This window comes from Bos javanicus, chromosome 17 (assembly GCF_032452875.1).
Source record: "Bos javanicus breed banteng chromosome 17, ARS-OSU_banteng_1.0, whole genome shotgun sequence".
Taxonomy (NCBI): Eukaryota; Metazoa; Chordata; class Mammalia; order Artiodactyla; family Bovidae; genus Bos; species Bos javanicus.
This window is the reverse complement of record NC_083884.1, coordinates 70,713,731-70,734,368: the sequence shown is the minus strand read 5'-3', so window position 1 is coordinate 70,734,368 and position 20,638 is coordinate 70,713,731. Positions and strand designations below refer to the sequence as shown.

The 20,638-nt window shown below is 46.0% G+C and overlaps 1 protein-coding gene across 14 annotated transcripts in view; it reads right to left on the bottom strand.

Moving 5' to 3' along the window:
• Nucleotides 1–20,638, bottom strand: part of SFI1 (SFI1 centrin binding protein) — a 97,513-nt gene that overhangs the window by 32,645 nt on the left and 44,230 nt on the right. For 12 of the 14 annotated variants that reach the window (XR_009730482.1, XM_061385442.1, XM_061385440.1 and 9 more), the window contains 5 exons: nucleotides 18,413–18,530; nucleotides 16,450–16,552; nucleotides 4,622–4,778; nucleotides 2,284–2,445; nucleotides 456–526 (listed from right to left, as the gene is read on the bottom strand). Coding sequence is in view for 13 of the 14 variants with exons in the window: in XM_061385442.1 (XP_061241426.1) it covers nucleotides 456–526; nucleotides 2,284–2,445; nucleotides 4,622–4,778; nucleotides 16,450–16,552; nucleotides 18,413–18,530 (611 nt within the window). In the remaining variant the exon portion in view is untranslated. Of the gene's footprint in view, nucleotides 1–455; nucleotides 527–2,283; nucleotides 2,446–4,621; nucleotides 4,779–16,449; nucleotides 16,553–18,412; nucleotides 18,531–19,888; nucleotides 20,012–20,638 lie in introns of all 14 variants that reach the window. The other 2 variants (XM_061385450.1, XM_061385453.1) reach the window with 2 other exon arrangements.

Here is a 20,638-nt window from a genome sequence, read left to right as displayed (position 1 = left end):
CAGGCTTGCTTCAGTTTTCTGAGATAGAGAAGAAGCACCTAGGGGTTTTCACAGAGTGATCTGTGGGCCCCCAGAGGCTCCTGACAGTGTCTGGAGGCCACCTCGTGCGGTGAGGGTGGGGGAGAGCAGCCGGCAAAATGGACACTATTCTAAGACCTGGCTTCATCCACGCACCTCAACTTGGATTCATTTGCAAGACTAGGCCTCCACCATTTAAAGAGGGGGCCTGAAGTGCTGATACCCCAGGACTAGATCGCTTCTAAGGCTCCTCTGCAGCTCCCAACCCTTCTGACCCCACACCATCGCCATCTCTGATCCAAAATTAAAATCAGGACATGACAATGAAGGGGGCTTCCATGACAAATGGCAACCACACAACCAGATGCACTTAAAGAGCATGACAAGGGTCGGGCCCCCCAAGGAGGGATGCCCGAGCACAGCCACGGCGCCCTTACCAGCAGGCCTCGCCTGTAGTGTTCTCCTGCCGCCTTCCACCGCTCAGCTTCCTCTGCGCACAGCAGCATGTCTGCCCAAGTCAAGGCTTCTCGTCTCGACAAGGCCCCACCCCAGCTTGGTGCGACCCCAGTGACCCATCCCAAGGGTCCCGGCTGCAGGTGACGACGGGTGAGCCAGGAGGGCTGGTGTCTACCTCATCTCGCCTGATGACCCAGGGAAGAGAGGATTGAGGGGAACCACGATGTGAGTTATTTATCTGCCTTTCTCCCCTGTGATGCCTACTTCATGAGGGGCAAAAATAGTCGAGATAAACTGCTACCAGTCAGAGTAAACATTTAAAAATCTCAGCAGAACCTGAGACTCCCGCACTCTCTGTTTTGGCAGCACAATCCGGTCAGATGTCTGAGCTTAAACCCTTGGAGTTATTTTCAGTCCTTTTCTCCTCCTACCCCTCCATCTCTCAGCTGCCAAGTCCATCTGCTCCCCTCCTTGTCTCTGCGTTCTGTCCCCACCCCCAGCACTGGGCCGTGCACCAGACTGGGTCCCTGTGCCAGCTTCACTCCCACCATCGAGCCTCATCCTTCCCAAAGTACAGATCTGCTGCATCGCTTCTCAAAAACCTGCAGGGGATCCTCAGCGTCCCGGGATGAAGCCCAGATTCCTGACCGCCCACACAAGGGCCCCACGAGCCAGGCCCCAGCCTGTATCTGCCTGCCCCTAACACCCCACAACGCAATGCAGACCCTGGTCACCACCCCTGGTGCCCTTTCTCATCCACACCTGTGTAAATGCCACTCCTTACACCTGAACCGCCTCTCCCGATTCCCGTCGGGAGAACGTGTCAGCCCGCAAGGCTTGAATTCAGCTCAAACATCAATTACCTCCTCGGCTAGGTCTCCACAGCAGCTCTAGCAGGACTTAATACAAACCTTTATGATAGTACTTATCAGGCCACATTTACACAGGCTGGTTTTCATGTCTATTTTCCCCCAGTTGACAATGAGCTACTGTTAAGTTTCTGGTTTCCCTGTATTCAAGAACTTGGGCAGGGGTTTAAAACAAGAGTTCAGTGAACAAATGAAAACGTGAGTGAATATCCAGGGCAGTCCAAACCCCAAACCCGGGCACAGACTGTGGCAGGGGGAGGGATTAAGAAAGTGCACTGGAGTCAGAAGCCTGGCTCTGCCAATGAGACTGAAAATCACTTAGCACCCCCGACTCCGCTTCCTCATCTGTGAGATGGAGATGGCGACACCCACTCCACCGGGTTGCTATGAGGATTAAGGAGATAATCACAATGTCTGCACATAGCAGCAGCTCAAGGAACGGAAGCTGGGATCGTAACAACATGGCCGCCAAGGACAGAAGGCTTTCTGAAACAGAAGTGAACTGAAGCAAGTTTCTGAAGCAGAAACGGCATGGCTATTTCCACCCTCTAATGGGCAGGAAGAGAAGGGTGAAATGGTAACATCTAATGGGCAGGAAGAGAAGGGTGAAATGGTAACAAAATCAGGGCAGTGGGAATGCTTCTGAGAGGGAGGAACGGGAATACTCAGGGAGGAGAGGACTGCGGTGTGTGCGATGTTCTACTGAGTTGTGCTCATTTTACTATTATTCTTTAAACTACAAATGTTTGTTACAGGCACTCTTTTGTATGAGTATTCCCAGAATGGAACAAAAATTTTTTTTTAACAAGCTGACCAGAGTTCAGGACTGTCCGAAATTGCTGGGTAACTGTTTCCCATGTCTCCTGACTGTCTTACAGGCTGCCGGGCTCTCCCTGTCTTGGCTGGGCCGGAGGACAGGCCTGAGGAATGCAAAGGATACAGTGTTCCCAGTGCGTCAGGGCCCTCCGCAGCAGCGTCCTCCTGGCCAGGCCCTCCACCCGCGCGCGGTGGGCATGCAGGCTCTCCCTCTGCGCCCAGGCCTGCCGCCAGGCAGAGAAGTGCGTCTGGAGCAGGGTGGCGCACTGGACTCGCTCGGCCATCTCTGCAACAGAGAAAGGAGCTTCAGTGCTTCCCCGTCAAGGCTGGGCCACAAGCTGGAGGCATCTCTAGGATGGGCTGAAACCCACCACTGGCACACAGCTGGGATTTAAGGCTGCTGCTCCACAGAGAACGTTGGAAAAAAGGGTTTTGAATAGGGGAGGGTTACTATGGATTCCTTAGCTACAGTTCTGCTCTCCGCAGAAAGAGAAAAGGATTCTGTGAAAGGACTGAAGCTCCTGGTTAGTGACCGAGGATAGCTGTTTCTAAAGAAAACCCTATTTTACTCCTGCCTCTTTACCAGCATTTCGGGACTTCAGGAACGAGTCAGTGACACACGACTCGGTCGACACGCTGGCAGAGGCTTCTGTGAGCCGTCAGCCAGGCTGATACAGGCCGTCAGCTCCATCTCCTTTTAAGACTAATTAGCTAATGGCCTGATGAGCTTAAAGCCAGAGAGGGGAAGGGCATTGGTCCTGGGATGAGAATGCCTTAGGTAGAGGCATGTATTAGTCTGCAACTCATCATTAAGTAGCTTCATGCCTTCATTGAACTTCCAGGCTTGGGCATCCAGACAGTGGGTCCCTCATCACTAGTTTCAAGTGGGCACATCAGCTCTCCCAAGAGACAGTGCTGGTAGGCTAGGAATCCTGCAGGGAGGCCTGGGGAAAGCAGGGGAGCCTAACCCTGCGGCCAGGACTTCTGTGTGGGCTCGAGAAACTGAAGGACAAAAAGTACTGGCCTTCATGACCAATTTGTCGTTACTTCTGACCTACTGTGGGAAAACTAAACCTTCAGGATAGTGCTCAGAAAACGCAACATCATAAATCATGCATCTGCATAACTAGGGACAAACAACCCAAATATCTCTTTTCTCTCTCTTTTTTTGGCCACACCACACAGCTTATGGGATTTTAGTTCCCCAATCAAGGATCAAGTGCTCGCCCTCAGCAGTGACAGCATGGAGTCCTAACACTGGACTGCCACAGATTCCCCCAAATATCTATTAATAGAAGAATGACTAAGTATATTAAGGTAAGTGCCCCCTGTAAAACAGTCATAAAAAAAAAAAATTTATGGGATTTCCCTGGAGGTCCAGTGGTTCCGACTTCGTCTTCTGGATAGTTAGAAGTCTGGGATGGATATATACACACCACTGCGTTTTAAGTGGATAATCAACAAGGACCTACTGTATATAACACAAGGAACTCTGCTCAATGTTACATGGCAGCCTGGATGGGAGGCGAGTTTGGGCGAGAATGGATACATGTGTATGTATGGCTGAGTTCCCATCTGAAACTATCATAATGTTGTTCATTAGGCTATACCCCATAACAAAATAAAAAGTTAAAAAAAAAAAAAACCAGACTTCACCTTTCCAAATCAGGGGATGTAGGTTCAATCCCTGGTCAGGAAACTAAGATCTCACATGCCTCATGGCCAAAAAAACAAAACATAAAACAGAAGCAATACCATAACAAATTCAACCACTTTAAAAATGGTACACACACACACAAAAAAAATCTTATAAAAAGTAACTTAAAGACACAGGAAAGCATCGATTAGTTATATGGAAAAAAGCAAGATACAAAACTGTGTATCATACTAATCATAATAATTGCAGCGCTCATAGCATAATTAAAATCCTACTGAATTAAATACATTGAATAGGAGCCCCTTCCGGAGAATGCCGGTGCCTTGAGGGGAAGAGGACACAAAACGCCACTTTAAAAACAAGTCAGACACAACAAATAGTGTACGAAGCCACCTATGCATGCGACCTAAAAACACAACAGACTAGCAAATCCAGAAAAAAAAGAAGCAGACTCGGCTGTGTGGAGAACAAACTAATGGTTGCCAGTGGGGAGGGGGCTTGTTATGGGATTATACAAAATCACGTGTGCGCAACTTCTGAAAACTGTAAAGCTCTATAGGATGTAAAGAATCTTTCATTCAATAAAAAACAATAATAAAGTAAAAAAAATTGAATAAAATATTGAAAAAAAAAAAAACACAGAAGGAAATAACTTAAATGTGAATTCAGGATGCTTTATTGTCCTCCTAGATCTTTTCTTTCAAAATCTGTGCTGTAACTGTTACTACCCCCCGTAAATTCATGGCCACCCCTGGCGGCAGTGGGCATGGCGACCCTCCCTCTACCCCTGGCGCCCAGGACTCACGGTTCCGCAGCCTCTTCTCTCTGCGCAGCTGCAGGTACTCAAGCCAGGCCCTGAGGGCTCTCCACTGCTGCCGACGCTGAAGGTGTGTCACTGCGGAGACCGTCTTCCATCTCTCCCTCTGGACAAAGAGGAGCTGCTCCTGCCACCGTGACCAAGCCTGGAAACCAGAGAAAAGACAACCATTAAGGGAGGCAGGAAACCAGAGGTGAAATACAGGTAAGGGAAAAGAGAAACCCACACACTGGAGAGGGTGAAGTCAGAAAACGAGGAAGTGGCGATTCCAAAGCAGGATCGTAAGTGATGGGGATGTGGGGTGAGAGGATCTTTGAGAAGGGCATTCTGGGACTTCCCTGGAGGTCCGGGGGTAAAGAATCCACCTGCCAATGCGGGAGACACAGTTCGATCCCTGGCTGGGGAAGATTCCACACGCCTCAGGGAAACTAAGCCTGTGCACCACAAACACTGAACCTGTGCTCTCGAGCCCGGGAGCCCCAAGACTGAAGGCTGTGTGCTGCAACTCCAGAGGCCCACAGGCCCGAGAGCCCAGGCTCTGCAACAAGAGAAGTCACCCAACTGAGTCCACGCGCTGTAACTGGGGAGTGGCCCCTGCTCAGCGCAACCAAAGAAAGCCCTTCTTTCCTGGATTAAGAGGGGGAAAAAAAGAAGAGGAATAATAAGCTGGGACAATCCAAGGGGTGGTATAATTAATTCAGATCTGGGACAGGTGAGGCTCTGTCTTTTCTTCCAAAGGGGGAGGAAGCCTACGGTTGAGGCCCTTTCTCAGCACGTGAGTCCCCAGGACATGGACCTACAGAAACCGAGGGTCTGCGGACGGATTCCCTTAAGATTATCCATCTAGGGTACCCTTGGGAAGGTCTTCATGCACACCCAGCAATACACCTGCCCTACTCTGAAGGAAACTGTCATAGATGACTTGATACCTTCTTTTATACCTTCATACCTCTGTAAACCTGTGACACCCCTTCTCCCTTCCTTCCTCTCATCTGAATACCATTTTTTCTATTTCGCCAAGAAAATAAAAGCAATCAAAAGACAATTTTCTCAAGCTCCCACACATCCCCCAGGGGCTCTGCCTTCTTTCCACACTCCCAACAAAGGTCACCCCTACCCTGCCCATCTTCTCTCACCTTCTCAAGTTTATCACTCTGGCAATTACCCCCATTCCCTTCCTGTGTCATCAGCTTTCACTCTCTGCTAGATTTTTAAAATCAGCATTCAAACGTGCTGTTATTTCTCCCTTTGGGGATGTGACAACCAAAAGCAACGGGTGACCTTTGATTGGGCCCTGGATCTGATACTAAAAGAGCAACAATATACAGCTGCAATACAAACTGTAGTCTCGATATTATCAGATCAACATTACACAGTGAGGATGTGGTTACATAAGAAAACGTCCTTGTTTTAGGAGATATGAGCTAAAGTATTCAGGGTGGGGGCTTCCCTGATAGCTCAGTTGGTAAAGAATTCACCTGCAATGCAGGAGACCCTGGTTCTATTCATGGGTCAGGAAGATCCTCTGGAGAAGGGATAGGCTACCCACTCCAGTATTCCGGCCTACAGAATTCCATAAACTGTATGAGAAGGCATAGGCTACCCACTCCGGTATTCTGGCCTACAGAATTCCATAAACTGTATGAGTCCATGGGGTCACAAAGACTTGGACACGACTGAGTGACTTTCACTTTCACTCAGGCTTAAACTTGATGTCTGCAACTTTAAAGCGACTCAGAAAATACAAGAAATACACCGATACACTTGAGAAAGCAAACGTGGGAAGATGCTAAGGATGGGTTAACCTGGTGAAGAGAAGCCAGTATCCAGCTTTTCTGTGATCTGGTACTTGTCAAAATTAAAAAGTTGAGGGAAAAAGCTGCAGCCTGGTGTGACACGAGACTTCACTCTTGGCCCAGTAATTAAGGATCTGCCTGCCAGTGCAGGGGACAAAGGTTTGATCCCTGGTTCAGGAAGCTACCACAAGCCTTGGGGCAACTAAGCCCATTCCTGGGCCCGCATGCCTAGGGCTCATGCTCTGCAACAAGAGAAGCCACCACAGCAGGAAGCCCGTGCACAGCAACAAGAGAGCTCGGGTGCAGCAAGGAAGACTTGTCCATAAATAAATAAAGTTTTAAAAGACTATGGTCACACAAGTACTTCCAGAAGCGAATAGATCAGTGATCCTCAAACCAACCACCAAACACCCCTCTCTAGACCACTCGGCCACCCACCAACACCCAAGTGCTCTCCTTTCCTTTCCAAACCCTTCAGCAGGGCTGTCTACTTTCTCACTTCTCTTCCCCCAATAAGCAGGGAGATCCTCTCCTCCTTGGGTTCACTGAAACTGCTCTTATCAAGGGCATCGATGACCTCCACGTTGTTCAATCCAAAGGCCAAACCGCAGTCCTTGCCTGCCAGAAGCGTCTGACACAGCTCAGCTTCCCCACCGGGCCTCCTTGCCTCCGCCTCTCCTTTCTCCCACCACCGATTCCCGTCTCTTCACTGGGCAGGCTCAGTGCCACTGGCTACACCCACTCCCTCTGTGCTTTCACCATCTCATGGCTCCAAATGAAACCTGTGTGCTGAGGACTCCCGAGTTTACCTCTCTGGTGTGGACTCAACACTCCACACATACCCACCCAGCTCCTCCCTGACAGCCCCTCAAGGTCATGTGAAAGGCCCATCAGGCTAAAGTTATGGAGCCCAGGATGCAGCTCCTCCCTGTCTTTCCCCACAAGCCTGCCTCTGCCCTCACCTTCCCTATCTCAGTAAACAGCAACTCCACTGGCCCAGTGACTCGGGCCGAAGCACCTGGGAGTCCTCTCAGACTTTTTCTCTGAAGGTTCACACCTTATCTGTCCAGCAGCAAACCCTGCTGGCAATTCCTTCAAAACATATCCAGAATCCAACACCATCTTGCTCTCATCTTGGCCCAGAGTCTCGCCTGGAACTTTGTAATCGTTTCCTAACTGTCCTCCCTGCTTTTACTCTTGATTTTCCGTGGTCTGTTCTTAGCACAGTAGCCAGTGGTCCTTTTTCATTAGTTATGACTGCTTTGTAAGTTAAATCTCTCCATTTTGCTACTTATTTTTAAATAACTATTTTTTATTTGGCTGCACCAAGTCTTAGCTATGGCACTCAGGATCTTCTATTAGGTTGGTGCAAAATGATTGTGGTTTTCCATTGTTGAACTTTGCCACTTGATACTGGAATACATTCTTAAATGTGATTATGCTATATATCATTTTAATGTGCATTTCTTGCTTTATTTTTTTCCTAATGACCTATTACTTGCTGTTTATATTTATTTTGGACTATGGAAATGCTGTTAGACAAAAGACAAATTCGAGCAGTTTTCTTATTCAAGTTCAAAATGGGTCTCAAAGCAGTGGAGACAACTTGCAACATCAACAACGCATTTGGGTCAGGAGCTGCTAAGGAATGTACAGAGAAGTGGTGGTTCAAGAAGTTTTGCAAAGGAGACAAGAGCCTTGAAGATGAGGAGCACAGTGGCTGGCCATTGGAAGCTGACAACAACCAGCTGAGAGGATCCAGAGAAGGCAATGGCAACCCACTCCAGTACTCTTTCCTGGAGAATCCCAGGGACGGCGGAGCCTGGTGGGCTGCCATCTATGGGGTCGCACAGAGTTGGACACGACTGAAGCGACTTAGCAGCAGCAGTTGAGAGGATCATCGAAGCTGCTCTCTTACCACTATACAAGCAGCTGGCAAAGAACTCAACATCAACCATTCTAAATCAGTTATTTGGCATTTGAAGCAAACTGGAAAGGTGAAAAGGCTCGATTAAGTGGGTGCCTCATGAGCTGACCCAAGATCAAAAAACTCATCATTTTGAAGTGCTGTCTTCTCTTAATCCACGCAACAACAATGAACCACTTCTCAAAGGGATTGTGATGTGCGACAAAAAATGGGTTTTATATGACAACTGGTGATGACCAGCTCAGTGGCTGGACTGAGAAGCAGCTCCACAGGACTTCCCAAAGCCAAACCTGCATCAGAAAAGGGGTCATGGTCACTGTTTGGTGGTCTGCTGCCCATCTGATCCACTAAAGCTTTCTGAATCACAGTGAAACCATCACATCTGAGAAATACGCTCAGCAAATCGAGATGCACCGAAAACTGCAACGCCTGCAGCCGGCACTGGTCAACAGCAAGGGTCCAGTTCTTCTCAGCAACACCACCTGAGTGCACGCCACACGATCAAGGCTTCAAAAGTTGAACAAACCGGGTCCTAAGTTCTGCCCCATCCGCCAGACTCACCTGACCTCTTGCCAATCAACTACCACTTCTTCAAGCATCTCAACCTTTCACAGGGAAAATGCTTCCATAACCAGGAGGACACAGAAAATGCTTTCCAAGAGTTCATCAAATCCTGAAGTGTGGATTTTTATGCTATAAAACAAACTAATTTCTTGTTGGCAAAACTGTGTTGACTGTAAAGGTTCCTGTTTTAATTAATAAAGATGTATATGAGCCCAGGTATGATGATTTAAAACTCAGGGTCCAAAACCACAGTTACTGCTGCACCAACCTTAAAATCTTTATTGCAGCGTGCAGGATCTACTTCCCTGACCAGGTACCGAGTCCCTGCATTGGGAGCTTGGAGTCTTAGCCACTGGATCACCAGGGAAGTACCTAAATCTCTCCATTCTGATGACAATTTCCCTCTCTGCCTTTTTTCTCTTCATGCTACTAACCTGTTAAGGAGAAACCAGGCCACGTACCCTATAAACTGTTCCACGTCTTAGATTTGGCCAACTGTCTCCTCCTGGTGTCTTTAAACTGTCCCTCCGATTCCTGTGTTTCCCACGAACTGATAATAAGATTCACGTTAGGCTTGGCTGGAGTCGTGTTCAAATTTTAGTCAGGGACATGTTTCAAGTGCTTCGGATTCCTTCCTGTTACGGCAGCGTGGAAGGCTGCCGTAGCTTTAGCGACTGTTCAGTGCTAAGACTGTTCAGTGGCTTCAGATGGCATCAGTCTGACCCCTCCCTTATATTTCTCTGTTGTCTTTCCGCTGGGTGACTACTGCCCAGATCCATTTTCTCACTGGGAGGAAAAACAACAATTTTCTAATTCTAATACTCCTACATTTGTTTATTAACTGGAATTCTATTTTTTAAAAAAAAGCCTTATTCTCTCATTAACCCTCTCATTTCTCAGAGAGTAGTCTGTACAGGAAAGGCAGGATAAATGCTTGACTTTGGTCTTCATTAATTTTCAAATAATAGAATTAAAGCTCTAACAACCCAAAATTGTGACCAATCAGCTCTTTTTTCCTCTAATGAATGCATGAATTTTTATATGCTTTGTATATTTTCAACCCACTATAGTCATTACGCTTTTTGATGCTCAAATTGTTCTTAAGCCTGCAGGAGGCCTGCGGACACAAGCCCATCAAGCTCTTTATTTCTTCACAGTCCTGCACACCATCTCCTAGGACTTAGGCTTACAATGTCTGCTGCTAAGTCGATTCAGTTGTGTCCGACTCTTTTCGACCCCATAGACGGCAGCCCACCAGGCTCCCCGTCCCTGGGATTCTCCAGGCAAGAACACTGGAGTGGGTTGCCATTTCCTTCTCCAATGCATGAAAGTGAAAAGTGAAAGTCAAGTCGCTTAGTCATATTCGACCCTTAGCGACCCCATGGACTGCAGCCTACCAGGCTCCTCCATCCATGGGATTTTCCAGGCAAGAGTACTGGAGTGGGGTGCCATTGCCTTGATGTCTAGTTCCTGCTCTATTCCTGGAATCAGTCATTTCCCCCAAAAACACCTCAGTTCCTTTTAGTGGCAAATAAAAGGAAATAAGAGACCATAGCTTAGGCACTGGGGATGCTAACTGCTGTATTACTGCCACTGCCTCTAAGTCTTTTCAGTCAATAGTTAGAATTCCACTAATTCAGGTTAAAAAAATAAAATTATGGGTCCATATTGACACTGGCATTTCTAATTTCAGATTACAGGGCTTTTGTTTCTTTGATTTTATACCTGTAATCTTTCCTTTTATACTGAAAATCTGCTTCTTAATGACACTGCCATGGTTATTTGCTTTATCTTACAAAGTAGCTATAATAGTTCAAGGCAACAATCCAAACCTGCTACTAACAATAAGACCACTGAATCCAACTTTAGATCTCTTAGTTCTCTGTGTCCTTAGAATACTCCCAGCTAGGAATGAAGAGTCAAAGTATCATATTTTAAAGTAATTCTTTTCTCTTTGTAGTCATTGCTACAAACTTGATATATTTGTTTTCAGTGTGTTCTAAAATCCTAGGGCTTGGTTCTTTTACTTATTGATTTACTTTTCTTTTTTAATTATATAAAATATTTACATGGTTCCAAACTTAAAACTGTGTAACAAAGCAAATTCCTTGAAATTTTGTTCCTATATATTCCCTCCCTTCCCTCATAGGTAACAACTCTTCCGTTTTTGGTTTATATTTCCATTATTTCTTCTTGAAAATATAAGAAAACACACACTTTCTCTTCCCTTTCTTCCTCAAAAGGCAGTACTCAATGAACCAGAGGGAGCCTGTTAAGAGGGAAGTGTGATCATAGCTCTTCTCGACACAAAGCCAGGAGCTTGCCCCTCCTCCTGGAAAAAGAGCCTGCAAAGCCTTTTCGGGCACAGCCTTACTCAGCCCGCCTCGTTACACCACAGCCTAACCTTTCCTACTCTCCCTCTCACACTAATCAATATATCATGAGCTACCTTAAGTTCACAGGTGGGGAGACTATCATAAACAACTTTCTCCAATCTAGTGTGAAAAGTCAGTATATTGCAATAAAAATCCAAGTAGGCTTTGTTGTGGAACTTGATGAGTTGATACTAAAAGAGTAAGGAAGAACTGCCATGGCAATTTTGAAAAAGAACAAGAGTAAATAAGATCTCTTTCCACATATGAAGACTTAAGAGCTATACAGTAAGATCAGTAGTAGTAATAAACAGTTAGCATTTACTGAGGATTCCATAGTCCAAGCATCATTCTAACCATACTACATGCCTCATCACACTTAATCCTCAACAGCCCTGTTAGGTCGTACCATTATTATCTGCATGCACGATCAGTCGCTCCGTCATGTCCAACTCTTTTGACCCCATGGACTGTAGCCCGCCAGGCTCCTCTGTCCATGGGATTCTCCAGGCAAGGATACTGGAGTGGGTTGCCATTTCCTCTCCAGGGATCTTCCTGACACAGGGACTGAACCTACCTCTCCTGCACTGGTGGGCTGATTCCTTACCACCGGGCTGGGAAGCCAACACCATTATTTACTTACAAATAAGTAAGGTACGGTATAAGGAGATTAGATAACTCATTTAAAAAGGGCAGGAAGCTAACAGGTGACGGCAGCAGAATGTCCACCCAGGTATTCTGATGAGAGAACCTTTGTTCTTTCTTACCTGCTTCATTAAATCATAATTAAAACAGTGTGATGCTGGCTTAGAGATAGACAGCTACACCAATGGACCAGAGAGCCCAGAGAGGGTCAGAACAGACCCTGGAACAAATGGGACCTTGCCCCAAATGGAAGTGGACTAATAAGATCAGTATGCTGCTAAGTCACTTCAGTTGTGTCCAACTATGTGCGACCCCACAGACGGCAGCCCACCAGGCTCCCCTGTCCCTGGGATTCTCCAGGCAAGAACATTGGAGTGGGTTGCCATTTCCTTCTCCAAATAAGATCAGTATAAAAAAGATAAAAGATGAACTACTCAGTAAAGAGTGTTGTGGAAATTAATTACCCATAAGGAAAATGACAAACTAAGACCCTGTCTCACACAACTTATAAAAATATAAGTTAGGCTACAATGAAATTACCACCACCTGTATGGGGGTCTTCCCTAGTGGCTCCATGGTAAAGAAGCCACCTGCCAGTGCAGGAGACACAGGTTTGATCCCGGATCCAGGAGGATCCCTGTGCCATGGAGCAACTAAGCCCGTGCACCATGACTGCCGAGCCTGTGCTCTCGAGCCCGGGAGCCACAACCGCTGAAGGCCATGCTCCCGAGAGCCCATGCTCTGTAACAACAGAAGCCACAATGAGAAGCCCTTGCACCATAACTGGAGAAGAGCCCCTACTCACCACAACTAGAGAAAAGCCCACGCAGCAACGAACCCACATCATAGTAAAATAAATACATAGTTTAAGAAAACACTTGTATGAAAAAAAGGCACCATATATAAAGCAAAAAAATAAATAAGTAAACAAACTATAGGCTAGAGGAAAATACCTAATAGTTAGTGTACCTAATAGTTCAAAAGATTAGTAAGCAGAATCTATGACAATGTGCACAGAGCAGAAAAAGCTAGATAACCCAACAGAAAAAAAGGAGTGAGGGATGGTAACAAGCTCAAAACCAGAAACCCAACGACAATCAGGCATCAGAAAAGATACCAGGCTTCACTAGGAATCAGTGAAACGGAAATTAAACCAACAATGAAGAACCACCTCACACATATCACATTGGTGAAAATGACCCAGTCTGGCAATGCAAAGTGCTGATGAGTCCCAAAGAAACCAGAACAACAATTTTAGCATGTAAACTGGCACAGCGGTGGAGAGCAAACGGGTGATGTTGGATAAGGATGACGAGATGATACCCAAAGACCCAAGAGCTTCACTTCCAGGAACGAGAAACTCTCAGACTCTCACACAGGGATGTGTGTTTAAGAATGCTCTCCGAGGCGGCTTCCCTGGTTGGTGGCTCAATGGTAAAGAATTTGCCTGCTAATGCAGGAGATACGGGTTCAATCTTTAGTCTGGGGAGATCCCACATGCCACATAGCAACTAAACCCGCAAGCTACAACTGCTGACCCCACATGCTGCAATTACTGAAGCCCACACACCCTGGAGCCCGTGGTCCACAACAAGAAAAACCACCGCCATCAGAAGCACACGCACGGAAACTCAGAGCGTAGCCCCCGCTCCCCACTAGAGAAGCCTGCGAGCAGCGACAAAGCCCCAGCTCAACCAAAAGTAAACTCATTTAAAAAAGAACGCTTTCTGCAACACTTAGTGATTGTAAAAAAAAAAAAAAAAAAAAAGTACTCAGGAAGAAATAACAGTCTAGCAGCAGTGAGCAGATAAACTGAGTCTTACTCAGCAAAATGGCTGAATGTATGCAGTTAATAGATCTCTGTATCAACCTGAATAAACCTCAAAAATACACTGCTGCATTAAAAACAAAGAGCAGCAAGCTACAAAGTAGAGTATGATGCCATTCATAAATTTCCTAACAACACAAAGCCAGAACATTTATTCTCTATGTACATGTAAGTGAAAGAAAAAGAATATAAGAGAATAAGGATTTCAACATCAGGGTGGAGTTATCTCTAAGAAGGCAAGGTGGCAGAAGGAAGGACGGATAGGGCTTGAAATGCGAATTTAACTACATTAAAATTACATCAAATTCTGGAGCAAGGATGGAAAAATGCTAACAGCTTTTAAATTTGTATGTTGGAGATATGGATATGTTAATTTTTTTTTTTAATTTTTCTGTTGTGGGCCATTTTTAAAGTCTTCATTGAACTTGTTATAATGTTGCTTCAGTTTTATGTTTTGGATTTTTGGCTGTGAGGCCTGAGGGATCTTATCTCCTGGACCAGGGATTGGACCTGCACTGAAAAGTGAAATCTTAACCATTAGACAGCCAAGGAAGACTCCTGTTAATATTTTTAACAAGTGTTTCATATTTCATGTTTTTATGCTTAAACCTCATTTTTTATAATTTCACATATGTCATGATGTCTGTCCTGACTAGTTCAGAGATCTGAGGATTGAGCGGAATGACTTAAGGTTCTTGGTAAATCATACGTACCAGACACAAGGATTTTATTTATAATCTGCAGCATAAAATTTGTCTTAAGAGTCTCACAAAGCTTTTGGTCCATATCAGTGTTTTCTTATTGCTCATGTTTTTCATTGGATTTGATTCTGAATGACTTGTGTCTTATAAGTTAAATCCAACCTCAAATCATGAAAACCTATCACTAAAGATAGTCATTCAAAGCCGCTGTTGCAAGCTCCGAGGTCAAAAGTCAAAAGGGAATTCTAAAAGCGTGCTGAGCAACAGTGACACCCGCAGAACGAGCGTGCAGGCTCTCAAAGTGGCTGCTGAGAGGGACGAGCACGCACAGAGCCCGAGTCCCTCAGTGACGGAAAACCAGCCTCACTCCGTTCCTGTGCTTCAGCTTTTTCACCTGGACCCCTCTCCCTCCTGAGAGCACCAGTCCATGAGGATAAGGCAGCATGATGGTCAAGGGACGACTCTGCACTTTTCAGGCTGCTTGGGTTCAAATGCTGCCCCTGACCTTTGCCAGCTGCACGACAAAGGTCAGGGCCCAGGTATCGGAGTTATTTAACCTGTAATTATCAGTTCAGTTCAGTCGCTCAGTCGTGTCCGACTCTTTGCGACCCCATGGGCTGCAGCACGCCAGGCTTCCCTGTCCATCACCAACTCCTGGAGTTTGCTCAAACTCATGTCCATCGAGTTGGTGATGCCATCCCACCATCCCATCCTCTGTCGTCCCCTTCTCCTCCTGCCCTCAATCTTTCCCAGCAACAAGGTCTTTACCAAGGAGTCAGTTCTTCACATTAGGTGGCAAAGTATTGGACGTTTAGCATCAGTTCTTCCAATGATTATTCAGGACTGATTTCCTTTAGGACTGGCTTGATCTCCTTGCAGTCCAAGGGACTCTCAAAGAGTCTTCTCCAACACCACAGTTCAAAAGCATCAATTCTTCAGCGTACAGCTTTCTTTATAGTTCAACTCTCACATGCATACATGACTACTGGAAAAACCATAGCTTTGAGTAGATGGACCTTTGTTGGCAAAGTAATAATATGGGCTTTTAAAAATAATTTTGAAAATTCTGGTAACACATGTAAGGGCCTTAGTCCAGCATTTAGGACAGTAAGACCACAAAAACACCATTACTGCTCCTACTGTTCTTGTTACCACATTATCACTGGTAACAACTAAGTCTACTTCCTTCCTATTGCTTCAGAAGACCTTGTGAATTCAGAGGTCAACAAATTTTTCTCTTAAAGGGTGAGATAGTAACTATTTTAGGCTTTGCAGACCATGTGGTCTCTGTTGCAACTACTCAATTCTGCCGTTGTAGCCTGACAGCAGCCTAGACATGAATGGACAGGTGTAACTGCATCCCAGTAAAATTTTATAACAGGCAGCTGGCCAAACCTGATCTGTGGCCGAGTGTGCTGACCCCTGACCTACGCTGTTTGCACACGATCTCCATGTATTGCATATACTTGCAGAGATGATGCAAAATGTTGTCTAATAAAAAGCTACTGGGGCGGGGCAGGCTTCCCTGGTGGTTCAATGGTAGAGAATCCTGCCAATGCCGGGGACACAGGTTTGACCTGTGGTCTGGGAAGATTCCACATGCCACAGGGAGACTAAACTTATGCACCACAAATACTGAAGCCCCCACACTCTAGAGCTGTGCTCTGCAACAATAGAAGCCACCACAGCGAAACTAGAGAGTAGCCTTCACTCACCACAACTAGAGAAAGCCCACAGAGAGCAACAAAGACCCAGAGCAGCCAAAAACAAATTAACAACAAAAAATCACATCTACTGTATCCTTCCAGCAGCCTCTCTGTTGAAGAGTCCAGCCTTCCACGCTGCTTGTGCCTCCCGCCCCTGGAGCCACATGGAGGGCCCAGCACAGGCAGCAGCACGACGCCAGAAGTCGGGCGCGTGCTCTGTGGGTGGGGGCCTGACGACACGCACAGAAGACCCCAAAGCCCGAGTCTGAAGACTCACCTGTAGCTGGAGGCTCTGGGCCCGGCGCTTCACGGCTGTGGCCTGGAGGGCTCGGCCTAGGCGGACCTGGCCCAGTTGCTGTCTCCACGCACTCCACCACACCCTGCCGGAGAGCAAATCAAAGACGGGACCAGTCAGAGCACGGTCAGCAAAAGAGCAGGGAAGTGAGGGCTGGGCCTCAGACCCCCGCGGCTCAGGTCCCTCTCCCTAAGACCAACACCATTAGATCTGCTGCCAGAAAAAGCAATCAAGGAACAGTTCTAGAGCTGCCAGCTAAGGGTTGGAAACTGATGGTCCCTAAGGTCAGACCCCCTGGGGGAGGGCACGGCGACCCACTCCAGTATTCTTGCCTGGAGAATCCCATGGACAGAGGAGCCTGGCGGGCTACAGTCCGTGGAGTCACACAGAGTCAGACACAACCAGGGTGACATAGCACACAAGGTCAGACCAGCCTTAGACAACTTAGACACGCTCTGTTTGGCCAATGTGGGTTTAAAAAAAATCACTGCCAACTACTTCAGGAGATCCCACAGGATAAACTGCTAAACTACTAGTATTTATTTACAGCCACTCCACGCAGCATGTGTGATCTTGGTTCCCTGACCAGGGATTGAACCCATACCCCTAAGCAGTGGAAGAGCAGAGTTTTAACCACTGGACCCCCAGGGAAGTCACCCAATAATGGCTTTTAGATTTCCAGTCTTGATGGATCCCTTCCCTTCCTCCTGTCCTTGCCAGGTTTCATTCTAGCCTTGGGTTCCTTCCTACTTATTCTCTGATTTGTTGCAGAAAAGCAGTAATGTGGAAAAGAGCATTTGCAACTTCTGTTTTTACCCTGGTCACTCTAACTCACCAATATCTTCTTCCTCCTAACTTAAGCCATGCTTAGCTGTATCTCTTCAAAATCTCAACCTATCAGGCATTACTACTTATCTTTTTAAGCACTTAGAGAAATTATAAATTCCCTGAATGTAACCTCTGGACTCAATCAGAAACATTTTAAGCCTGTAACAGATACTGAATAAATAAAATTATGTAGAAATATCCTCCATAGACTCTAGAGAAACTATGTACTTACTAAGCATTTACAAATATCTGCTGAATAAAGTTTAAATAAGAAACATTTTAAATTACTTCTTTATGTCCAGTGATGGTCTGGACACTAGGCTAATACTTCACAAATACTACCTTATGTATTTCCCATGACAACCTGAAAAAGACACCTCACGGTGTGAGGAAAGTGAGGCCTGGAGAAGTGAAATGACCCAGTACTTGTGAGAAGAGGGGTTTGAACCCAAGTCAGTGTAGCTGCAAGGCTTCTGCTCTTACCCACGCTACACACAGGGCCCCGCTCTCTTGGCCAGAACTGAGCTTTCAGTGCGCTGCCGTTCGGGACAGAGAACCGCTGGGAACACTGCACAGAGGCATCAGTACCACTATAAAGCAGCTCACTGCTACACACTTCTGGCTTTCAAAGTGAACTGACTCAGGTGGTCTCTCTAATGGAGGACGGTGCTGCTGAGATGCAGTGCAGGGCAGCAGGTAAAAGTGTGAGCTGTGGCATCAGAAAGATGGGAGGGTGAGCCTTAGTTTCGCTAATTACGACTCATGCACGTAGAAATGTTGAGTAATTTGCCTGAGCTCATGTATCTTAATCTGTGCAATAACAGTATTTATCTTACAGTTTATGGTAAGGAGTAAATGGGACACTTTACATTAAAAAATCAACATACTCAGAAACTTAACACAAGGCTTAACAGTAAATACTCAATTAGTGTTACTTATGATTTTGTGAAAACCTGATCTTAATGCTAAACAAGGTACCAATAAATATTTACTATGTATCAATTATATTCAAAATGTTGTTTTAAGGTGGGTTTTTATGCTGGCTTTCCAGCAGCATAAAGCAATGATGAGGTAAAAACGAATGTTGCTGATCTGTAGGGCCGTGCAGCACACTCACCACAGAACACTCCGCTGCCTGAACTCCAGGGCGATGGTCTGCATCTCAAGTTTGGTCCTACGGAAAACCACGTAGACCAACCAGGACTTCCAGGCCCGTCGCATATTTTGCTTTGCATCTAGATGCACCAAAAAGATTTCCAAGAAGGGGTTAGGAGAGGTGGATTACTGTGGCTTAAGACAAAAAAGTTCAGAGGCCCTCAGACGGGTCCCTCCGCTGAGTATCTAAATTCCTCCGGTCTTCCAGTGCCCTCTGCTGGAAAAGTTGTGAAGCTCTACAAACTTAATAAAGATGCAAGATGCAAAGAACAGTTACATAAGTGATGACATTTACAAAACATTTAAAGGAAAACCAATGCACTGCACTGTTCAGATATCTCTAAAAGTCCTTATTTTTTATAGAGTTATATACTCTTCAATATCTACACATGAAATAACAAAGGAAGCAGGGAAGTGAATGGGGATACAGATGTAACAAGACTAGTGAGTTGATAACAACTAGAAGCTGGGTGATGGGTACACAGAAGTTCATTATTCTACCTTTCCATTTTGTGGATTTTTTAAATTTCCATTAATATAAGGTTAACGGAGTAGGAAATGGCACCCCATTCCAGTATTCTTGCCTAGAGTATCCCCACGGATAGAGGAGCCTGGTGGGCTACAGTCCATGGGGTCGCAAAGAGTCAGACACAACTGAAGCTACTTAGCAATATAAGGTTAAAAAAGAAGTCATATTATAAAATTTGCTGTTTGAAACAATATTTGTAAAGTAGAATAGGCAAGATAAAAAGGAAAGGATACTATCTGTATTTATTTGTGAGACAAAATAAAATGATCCCAAAGCAAAGAGAATTTACTACATACAGGAAGGACAAAGGTCCACGGGCCTCCCTTTATAGTAAATTCCATTTTCACTGTAAGAGTCACTACTGGTGAAGTTTTTTTTTTTTTTTTAAAGAACATAAAGGAGAAAATAAAAATATGTAAAACATTTTCAGCACATTCTCTAAAATGTGGACAGGAGGACTATAGCTTTACTTTGTATTTCATAGTTGTTGACAAATCACATCAAAAGATGAAAAAGAATTTAATATGTAGCTTCCTTGGGCTTCCCTGGTGGCTCAGAAGATAAAGAATCTGCCTGCAAAGCAGAAGACCCAGGTTCGATCCCTGGGTTGGGAAGATCCCCTGGAGATGGGAATGGCAAACCACTCTAGTATTCTTGCCTGGAGAATTCCACAGACTAGGTGAGCCTGGTGGGCAACAGGTCCATGGTGTTGCAAAGAGGCAGACACAACTGAGCGACTTTCACTTCACAGTTTTCTGTGGGCCCACCCCAGCTCCGGAGTCAGCACATCTCAGGCAAGAAGGACCAGCATGGCACTGCGGGTTTAGAGCACAGGCTGCTGAGTAAGACAAGCTGGGCCCGAGTACTGTCCTTGTCACTTAGCTAAGTAACCCCACACAAGTTCCTCACCTGCAAAATGGTGCCTCCTTTAGAGGTACATTTGCAAACAGGGAGGCCTGGTGTGCTGCGGTTCATGGGGTCGCAAAGAGTCGGACACAACTGAGCGACTGAACTGAACTGAAATGAGATTATCTATAAAAAGGAGAAAACAAATGAAAAAAGATGAAAGAAGAGGGTCTTATAACGTTTACTATCAGGCAGTGACAAAGAAGAATGCAAGTGACAGCTCAGGGAGCCGTGCCCTAAGAGAAGACAGCTGAATGCTGTGGGCATGGGGAAGCCATTCCTAAGTGAGGTCTCTCTTAGCTACAGGAAGAGCAGGTCTACACAGGGTGCAGTGGACAAGGCGTCCGAGGGACCTGCTGAGTCTGAGGGGCCTACAGGGCGTTCGTGGTTATGAGAAATAGCAGGAGGTGACATTATCATTCACTATGTGTTTTTCCCTTAGATTTACCCAAACGGGTTTCTGAGTTCAACTCACAGAGGAACCGGATACCAACCAGAGCTGAACTGTCACGAGATCACTAAGGGTCAACCTGGACCAAGAAGATCAGAAGCCAGCAGTGTGATCTGACACACAGTGGCAAGACAGACAGCAGCCCCATGTGCTGTGGGAGAAACACGGCCAGCACGCTGCACCAGCAGGGTGGGAACCTGGTGATTTGTTCACACAAACCATGCTGACGTGAGTTGTAGGTGCCCAAACCATGCCGCATGGAGATAAACCACGGGGATACGATCACAGGAGCTCCTGCTGAG